General features: G+C 42.8%; 1 protein-coding gene across 1 annotated transcript in view; it reads left to right on the top strand.

The window, feature by feature from the left end:
- Positions 1–10,000, top strand: part of cacna1c (calcium channel, voltage-dependent, L type, alpha 1C subunit) — a 244,367-nt gene that overhangs the window by 168,427 nt on the left and 65,940 nt on the right. Inside the window, exons 13-18 of the mRNA XM_080421807.1 lie at positions 263–423; positions 907–980; positions 1,600–1,751; positions 5,968–6,169; positions 8,084–8,204; positions 9,383–9,497. Of these exons, the coding sequence (XP_080277933.1) occupies positions 263–423; positions 907–980; positions 1,600–1,751; positions 5,968–6,169; positions 8,084–8,204; positions 9,383–9,497 (825 nt within the window). The remainder of the gene's footprint in view (positions 1–262; positions 424–906; positions 981–1,599; positions 1,752–5,967; positions 6,170–8,083; positions 8,205–9,382; positions 9,498–10,000) is intronic.

Here is a 10,000-nt window from a genome sequence, read left to right as displayed (position 1 = left end):
TTCTTTCTTCTGTTCTTCTTCCTCCTGTTGTTTCTTCCCCACATCTTTCTTCCTCTCCGTTCTCTGTGTTGCTCCCACCCACCCTCCTTTCTTTTTTATACTTTCCTTTCTGTCTGTCTCTCTCCTTTCTCTCCTCTTTATCTCTGCTTCTCTGATTTATTTCTCTTCCCCCTTCCTTTCTTCCTTTCTTCCCCCATCCTTCTGCCCCCCTCTCTCTCTCTCTCTCTCTCTCTCTCTGTGTCTCTTTCTGTCTCTCTACCAGTCGTTACTCTCGTAGGTGGAACAGGTTGTGTAGAAGGAAGTGCAGGGCAGCAGTTAAATCTCAGGTTTTCTATTGGCTGGTGATCTTCCTGGTGTTCCTGAACACGCTGACCATCGCCTCCGAGCATCATAAACAACCTCAGTGGCTGACCGAAATCCAAGGTATATGCATGTGCGCACAGACACACACAAGCACGCGCACACACACACACACACACACACACACACACACACACACACACACACACACACACACACACACACACACACACACACACAGAGGCCGCACATGCACACATACACACATACACGCATCCACACAAACACGCGCACATGTACGCATCCACACATGCATGCACACACACACACACACACACACACACACACACACACACACACACACACACACACACACACACACACACACACACACACACACACACACACACACACACACACACACACACACACACACACACACACACACACACACACACACACACACATGCATGCATGCACGCACAAAGAAGCATGCACGCACAGGCACCAACAATTCTCATTTCAACTCTCTCTCTCTCTCTCTCTCTCTCTCTCTCTCTCTCTCTCTCTCTCTGTCTCTCTCTCATTGTCTCTCTCTGCATCCAGACATAGCCAACAAAGTGCTGCTGGCAATGTTCACTGGAGAGATGTTATTGAAGATGTACAGTCTGGGTCTACAGGTGAGGCTTCCATCATCACATCACACATACAGCTATACACAGTACTCAGTCCCAGTCAGTTATTGTGGGGAAGGATTTAGCTGAAAATAGCCTATCGACAAGCTCACAATGCGTTGTGAGCTTGTCGATAGGCTATTTTCTGAGAAACCCTACCCCACGATGCTGGGGTTTATAAGTGGTTAAGTAAAATTTTGAGGTACTTTTACTTTACTTGAGTATTTCCATTTTTCAATACTTTTACTTCTACTCCACTATACATCTCAGAGGTAACATTTTTACTTTTACTCCACTAAAATGATTTGAAAATGTGTGCAAATCTTTGAATATACATTTTTTGTAACATTTGTAACTCAAATCTTGGCTTTTGGGGGTCCCTGGAACACAATATTTTACAAATGTTCACTTTAAATAGATATATATATTCAAAGATTTGCACAAATTTTCAGGATTTTTCAAAAATAACAGATCTATAAGATCATAGCGCGGCACTCGGTGCCGCGCTATGAGCTTGTATATCTGCTATTTTTGAATAGCCAAAGAAATCAAAAATGACCGAGATGCGTTCCCGGATGGAATGCGGGTTAAAAATGTTCATGTCTTCTCTCTTTCTGTCCTCCAGGCGTACTATGTGTCGCTGTTCAACCGCTTCGACAGCTTCGTCGTGTGCGGAGGAATCCTGGAGACCATCTTGGTGGAGACCAAGATCATGTCTCCTCTGGGAATCTCTGTCCTTCGCTGTGTGCGACTGCTGCGCATCTTCAAAATCACCAGGTACACACAGAGACAGGACCGATGTGTGACTGTACGACAGTATATGTGTGTGTGTGTGTGTGTGTCTGTGTGTCTGTGTGGCATAAACCTACAGTATATGCACTGGTTAGGGCTGGGCAATTAACCAAAGATATTTTCCCAATAACCGACCTTAAAGGGATAGTTCACCCCCAAAATGACTTTTTTTCTATCGATTAGTCACCCCCATGGAGACTTGAATTCATGGATATTCTTTTGTTTTTGTCGCATTCCTAAGCCAATAATTTCATGACCAGCAGCGGTTCCGGTAGGAGACACAAAGAGTCTCCTTTGCGTCTCTTACCGGAACCGATGCCTACCGGTCCGCTGGCTTAGTAATGCGACAAAAACAAAACGATAGAAAACATTATTTTTTTTGGGTGAACTATCCCTTTAAAGTAACGTTTTACTGAATATATTTGTTAGATAATGTTAGATGTTAGATAATATATACTGTATCAACAAATCAACAGGAAAAACGTAGTCTGATTAACCACTTAAGCCCCGTATTATACTGCGTTGTACAATGGTGACGACGTGGTGTGCAGAAATGCCACACATTGTGAGCTTGTAGATCTGCTATTTTCACAAAAATGTAATAATGGTTCATTAATCGTAATCGTAAAGTTTGAGATAATCGTGACATTGATTTGAAGTCATATCACCCAGCCCTAGCACTAGTACAAGTAAATCAGTGAGTAGCTAGCTCGGGGTGGCTTACTGTTGGTTTCAGCCGAGGAATGAGGGCATTGCTCCGCTTTACAATGTTCTAAACCCCTGAGAGATGGAATGCTGAGGTGCAGTAATGCATTACGAGCACAAGAACACAGACGCTTAACCACTTAAACCCTATAAAGTTATTTTACCGGGGTGCCCCAGGGCTCCATACAACATAAGCTGTCTTCTTGGATTTGTGGTCTCTTCTGCTCTATCTTTCATAATATAGCAGACTGTCACTGTAGTTTCAAATGTAAGTAGGTGGGATTATTCTCTCCACCGTTGCATAAGAGTACATGTTGTGTATATACAGTACACAGGGGACGCACGTGTGCTGGTTCGGTCAGGCGTTGTCATTTGCATGGAGTATGTTTCAGGCTTTAGATACCTAAGCCGTGCTACTCATACGCTGAGTTGGTGGTGCCCAGGATCGAACCCAGAAACTTGTGAGTTAAATGTGAGAGCTCTACTGACTGAGCTCCCCGGACCTAAGACCACAACTCAACACCACACCTTTAATGACAAGAGAAGGGAATGGGAAAGTATAGATGAACCGAGTTACCTGGGGAAGGATGGGATTCTTGATGGGGGGATTGTCTCTGAGTCTGGAGGAATGTTGTTTCAATCAGTAATTGTTGAGGCACACAGAGTTGGAGACACTTCACGTTTTAAGAAAGAAAGTTTACTACGTCAGGGAGGCACGGTGGCGCAGTCGGTAGCGCTGTCGCCTCACAGCTAGAAGGTCCTGGGTTCGATTCCCGCCGGGGACGCTGTGGGCGCTGGGGGCGTGTCTTCTCCTCCGCGTCATCAGCGCCCATACCCTAGGTGGGGTTGGCGAAAGGGCTTCTCTGTGTGGAGTTTGCATGTTCTCCCCGTGTCTCCTAGGGTAGTTAATACCCTCACAAAAACATGTAGTAATCCTGGTCACTATACCGCCTCCCCCATGACAGCCGGGGCGCCTGATGGAGGGGAAGGGAACTGGTTGGAATAACGTGTTCCTTCCACGCGCTACGTCCAACCAGGGAAACTCCCCCCTGTCGGGTGACAAGAAGGTCAGTTGGCTCTCATGCCTGAAGGAAGCATGAGCTCGGCCCTGGCCTCCCTACTGTGGGGTACTGGTGTAGTGCTGGTGTAGGGCTGGTATAGCGCCCAGGATCACTTAGAAAATTGGCACCGGGTGAAAAAAATTGGTTACAAAAATCGCGGGATAAAAAAATTAATAAAAAAAAAAAAAAGTTTACTACGTGAGCTCATGGAGAAGAACTTTAAACATTCAGGTTGGTGCTACAGTAGTTCTCTAATGAAAGCAAGGAGAAAGCATAGCATACAAACATAAAGGAGGAATTGCTTCCTAGCAGTCCTGTGCCATATGGTTTCTTGACTCTATGATATCCAGATGGTCAGAATATAACATATAATATATTTGGCCTTATGATATTATCAAAAGGCCAAAGATGATGATCAACATAATAACTATATACTGTGTAAGTCAACCAGATTCTTCACAAGCCCCACTTACCCTGTATGTTCCTAGAGAGTGAGGGGCAGCAGTGGAAAGGAAGAGCTTGGGCCTGGGAGAGATTAGGAATAATTTGGTGGAGTATTTTGTATTTTTGAACATTGTGCAACTTGGAAAAATGTTTAAAAGCTTGCCACACCAGGTTCAAAGTGAGTGACCGGGTAAAGTTGAGTGTGGTCTTTACAGGAAGATCAGGGTGCTTCCTGAGAGGTCCGAGGCACTCCAGGTTCTGGTGAAAACAAGTTCAAAGGCGTTTGTTTCACAATGTCATACTGTATGCTTTGGTCAAGATATCCAAATATAAACCTAGATTGAACAGGATGTTGAATGCTTCTGTCTTTCCCTGGGCTTCTGACAGTGCTGAGACAAACTCTAAAGACAGACACGCACACATACACACACACGCACGCACGCACAGTCACCTCCCAGACCTCACACCTCTCTCTGAGCGGCCATAGCTGAATGGTTAGAGAGCCCGTCTGGGAAACCTAACGTCCCAGGTTCGATTCCAGACCTCAGCAATGCGTCGAAGTGTCCCTGAGCAAGACACTTTACCTGAAAGTCTCCACGCTCCTCTGTGGGCAGCACTCAGTTGGGTGAAGCTGAAACTGAAGTTCCCCTGTGGGATGAAATAGGTCTTTAAAAATCAAATAGACACTACCTGTCCAGGAACAACAAAGTCAGTCGAACAACAAAGTTGTTGTTGTTGTTGTTGTTGTTGTTGTTGTACACGATTACAGAACAACTCAGTCAGCTATCAATGTCACCATGCATTGAATACTATGGGGGAAATCCACTCAGTAAGAAATAAATGGTACAGCTGCTGACAATGTGTGATTTAATGCTGTAATCCTGTTGTAACACAGTCAGCTGTACTGGTGTGTAGAATTACAGTAAGACCTTTAATGTTGTCATCTGCTGTACAACTTTCATTGTACAGCAGAATTAACACAGGTTAAAGGGATATTTGACTTTCAAACATGTTTGGGGTCATTTTAACGTCTACTCAGGCTTTTGTGAGCACCCCAGACAGTTTTAAATCTTTTGGGGAAAATAATAAATAATACTGAGGGAACATACTGTAGGCACGACCCGGCAGAACCGATGCAAAGACCTTTGGGTGTTCCTTCATTATTGGGAAGATTGTAAGATTGTAGCAGTAGAGATAGATTTGTGAGGCTGGTTTTCTCCACCGTCCCAAGCCCATTCAATGAATTTATATTTCCCCAGACATATCCCCAGGCGGAGATCTCTGATCGTCTGGCTATGTGAGAATAATGTCTCATCTGCTTTTCTACTGTACATCAAGTCATCATTTCACAGGGGAGACTCGCCACTGTTGTTAAATCAAATCGCCCATCCAAAGTCCAAATAAAAAAAAAGAATCACTAAATCAATTTAAAATGATTCTAGTTTTAAAACAAAGTGTCATGCCTCTTCTTCTGGCACATGAAAAAAAGATGCTCAGGACGTGTTACAATGGAATACATGATTTTTTTATATATAATATAATATATATGTTTTTTAATCTCTGAATTGTTTCCACCCAGTTTGAGCCCATTCGTTGAATTTAGAATCAGTGAATCAGAAATCTCTGATCATTGGCTAGGTGAGACCAATTAGACATAGTTCTTATGCGTCCTCGAGCTGAATCACATATCCTTGCTGTCGGGTGGAAACCTCATATGTCAAAAACTGTTACTTTTCAGGATTCCAAATTCAAAAATAGTAAACCGTTTTCAGCTTGTAGATTTTCTATTGTTGCTGCATTTGTGTGACACTGTGGTATGAAGAATTAGGGCCTTCATTTACACAAAAAAAAACCATAAAACTTTAAGATACAGAGATAAGAGGTTTCTGCCTGACAACTACGATTATGTGCCTATTGTGCTGTATGTGGGTGTTTACCCAGTGCATTGTGGTTACTGTAGTTCCATGACGTGTTTATGCCCCTGTCCTCAGGTACTGGAACTCTCTGTCCAACCTGGTGGCGTCTCTGCTGAACTCGGTGCGTTCCATCGCGTCTCTGCTGTTGCTCCTCTTCCTCTTCATCATCATCTTCTCTCTGCTCGGCATGCAGCTGTTTGGAGGGAAGTTCAACTTTGACATTACGAGACGAAGCACCTTCGACAACTTCCCCCAGTCCCTGCTCACCGTCTTCCAGGTAGGCACCGATGGAGAGAGGGGGCAGAGAGTGTGCATGGACAGAGTGAGAGAGTGAGCGTGGACAGAGTGAGAGAGTGAGAGAGTGGACGTGGACAGAGTGAGAGAGTGAGAGAGTGGACGTGGACAGAGTGAGAGAGTGAGAGAGTGGACGTGGACAGAGTGAGAGAGTGGATAAAGATACTGAGGGGCAGAGGGGACAGAGATACAAAGGGGACAGATGGAAGGACAGACAGACAGAGGGGACAGTAGGACGGAGAGAGGGACACAGATACCCGTTGTATTAAGCTGTGTTTGTTATGTTGGGTTGCAGTGTGTTATGTTTTGTTACATTGTGTAGGCTACTGTATATTGGTGCATAGTGTTATGTTGCATTATGTTGTATCTTGGTATGTTGTGTGGTATTGCATTGTTTTGTTATATTTTGTTGCTTTGTGTTATGTTGTGTTGCATTGTGTTATATTATGTCATATTAATATTATGTTGTGTAGCATTAGTTGCTATGTGTGCGATTGTGTTGTGTTGCATTGAGTTATGTTGCGACTGTGAGGTGTTGTGTTAAATTGGGTTATGTTATGTTGTGCTCTGCTGTGCTGTGCTGTGCTGTGCTGTGCTGTGCTGTGCTGTGCTGTGCTGGAACTAAGGATGGTTATACTGTATGTCAGTTGGACTGTCGGTTTGTCCAACACTTTGGTCCCAAACTAGATAAGGTATATGGAAAACTACTGCCACTACTACCCATGACCTTTGCTCTTGCGCCACCCTTAGGCCACAACTTCCAGTTGGTGTACTGTAGGGTCTGCTAGGGGCTTTTACACTTCTTATAAGTCTTGTTATATATTTGGAGACACCTTGCTCTTACGCTTGTTCCTCATCAATTCTTTGATCCTGAGACAAGAGTGATGATGATGATGACGATGATGATGATGATGATGGTGTTCATGTTAAGAATAAAATGAGAACACACCTAAGAACACATAAGAAAAAGTGAGAGGAAAAGTTAGACTGGCATAAATTATGCAGGTTCAGGCACTCACGGTGGGTTTGAAAAATGCAAAAGGCCTTTAATGCAATGGACTGGAGACATTAAAATATACAGCAATGCGTGTGGGCTTGCAGGGTGTAGTGACACAAAGAGTCTCTTTGGACCTGTTTTATTTATGGCATTCTTTTGTTCATAACTCTTCCTCTCTCCTCTCGTCTCTCTCTCTCTTATGAGTATTAGTGGTTTGAGGGACACCTGTTACGTACTCTGTCGCCGCTCATTTAAAAAAAAAAATTTACATCAGTGGTTCTCAAACTTTTTCATGTCAAGGACCCCCAAAATGATATGTATTTGGTCACGGACCCCCATCTCAAAATATGTTGTTCCAGGGACCCCCAGAAGCAAAGATTTGAGTTGCAAATGTTTGCTTAAATATATATACATATTCAAAGATTTTTCAAATGTTCCCGGTCTTGATGGGTTAAATCTAGAAGTCATTCTTTTACTTCCGCAAAGTAAGACAAACAAACCAGCAAAAACTTTTTTTGTGTGTTAGTTATTTATATCTAATCCCTTGATCTGATCATTACCACTTTATATTGACGACTATTGTGTGTATTGCGTTGATCAATTCAATACTTCTGCTTATCGATAATGACTTTGTATGTTGTGTTGACCTGATCAATACTTGTCCATACTGATGATTGAATACTGTGTGTGTTGTGTAGATCCGATCAATCATATTGATATATACAGTGTGTGTTGTGTAGATCTGATCAATCGTATTGATGAATACAGTGTGAATTGTGTAGATCTGATCAATCGTATTGAATACTGTGTGTGTGTGTGTGTGTGTGTGTGTGTGTGTGTGTGTGTGTGTGTGTGTGTGTGTGTGTGTGTGTGTGTGTGTGTGTGTGTGTGTGTGTGTAGATCCTGACAGGAGAGGACTGGAACTCGGTCATGTATGACGGCATCATGGCGTATGGAGGGCCGTCGTTCCCTGGCATGCTGGTCTGCATTTACTTCATCATCCTCTTCATCTGCGGAAACTGTATCCTTACACAACAGGAAGTTACCCGCCATTCACAACAGGAAGTTACCCGCCGTTCACAACAGGAAGTTACCCGCTGTTCACAACCGGAAGTTACCCGCCATTCAAGACAGCTCGGACGTTGAAAGTTCCTGGCTTATAACCTGTGACAGAGCTGACAGACACGTATATTTTTGTTGACATTTACTGAGCACCTCAAAAGTTTAAACTATATGAAATGTCCCTTACTTTACCTCCAAGCACATGTACCTGTATGTAAACACATTTTCAGTTATGAAAGAAAGTCGCCAAATAGCTAGAGAAGTCGGAGATCAAAATGACTCTGTCACTCCGATGTTGTAAATTTGGAGATACACAGCAGTGGTGTAAAGTAACTAAGTACTGTACTTAAGTACAATTTTGAGGTATTTGTACTTTACTTGAATATTTCCAATTTCCAATACTTTTACTTCTACTCAACTACATCTCAAAGGCAAATATTATACTTTTACTCCACTACAATTATTTGAAAACTTACTGGTAGTTACTGGTTGTATGAATGAATGAACCATTGTAAAGCGCTTTGAGTAAGTGAGTACTTAGAAAAGCGCTATAAAAATGCAATTCTTTATTATTATTATTATTATTATTATTATTATTATTATTATAGTTACTTAGTAGATTTTGATTATTATTACAAAACATACATTAACCACTTCAGCCCTATATACATTTCGGCCATTTGAAAATAGCCGATTTACAAGCTCACAATGCGTCGCGATGCGACGCATTGTGAGCTTGTAGATCTGCTATTTTCAAAAGATTTTTATACATTTGAAAACTTGAAATGGGACATTCTGCCTAATGAGTACTTTTACTTTTGGTACTTTAAGTACATTATGATGCCAATACTTTTGTACTTTTACTCAAGTACATTTTGAATTCCGGACTTTTACTTAACAGAGTATTTCCACCACTGATACACAGTTCTCCTATTCAAACAGTTTGCGAGAGTCATAGCTCAGATAACTACCAAGTTGTCTCGAGCGTGGACAAGGGAGAAGCTTGAACGCAGAGCAGCACAGCAGGGAGGCATTCTGGGTAGTGTAGTCTGCCTTGTACAACTACAGTCACTCAAGGGATTTTCCATAATACCGCTGTTGTGATTGGTCAGTTCATACCTTAACCCCACTGACCAGACATCCTACTGAACGTCTTCTTGGCCATCGCCGTTGACAACCTGGCTGATGCTGAGAGTCTGACCTCCGCCCAGAAAGAAGAAGAAGAAGAGAAGGAAAGAAAGAAACTGGCAAGGTAACGGAGAGAGAGAGAGAGATAGAGAGAGAGAGAGAGAGAGAGAGAGAGAGAGAGAGAGAGAGAGAGAGAGAGAGAGAGAGAGAGAGAGAGAGAGAGAGAGAGAGAGAGAGAGAGAGAGAGAAAGAGAGAGTGTGGTGGAGAGACAGAAAGACAGATGTGGGGGGGAACAGACAGAGAGAGAGAGAGCGAGAGACAGAGAGAGAGATACCTTCTAGTTTTGTCTTCATCCAGGATTATCTGTCTATTTCTCTCTATCTCTCTATCGCTCTCTTTGTCTCTCAAGCGCCATTCAGTGTTTTCGTCAATACAAATATTACGTTATACCGGTGCAAAGTCTATAGTCAAGTGAGTTAAATGCTTTCTACCCCAAAACGTATTCGGCAACTATAACTATAAGATATGTTTCCCTTCAGGGCTTTATGCGCAAAATCCCAAATTGGTTGATGGAAACTGTGTTGTGAGCTTGTAGATGTTCTTTTTTCGCAGAATGTTCACCCAGA

The sequence above is a fragment of the Gymnoscopelus braueri genome (assembly GCF_963280865.1).
Source record: "Gymnoscopelus braueri genome assembly, chromosome: 23".
Classification (NCBI taxonomy): Eukaryota; Metazoa; Chordata; class Actinopteri; order Myctophiformes; family Myctophidae; genus Gymnoscopelus; species Gymnoscopelus braueri.
This window is presented reverse-complemented; position numbering and strand designations above follow the sequence as displayed.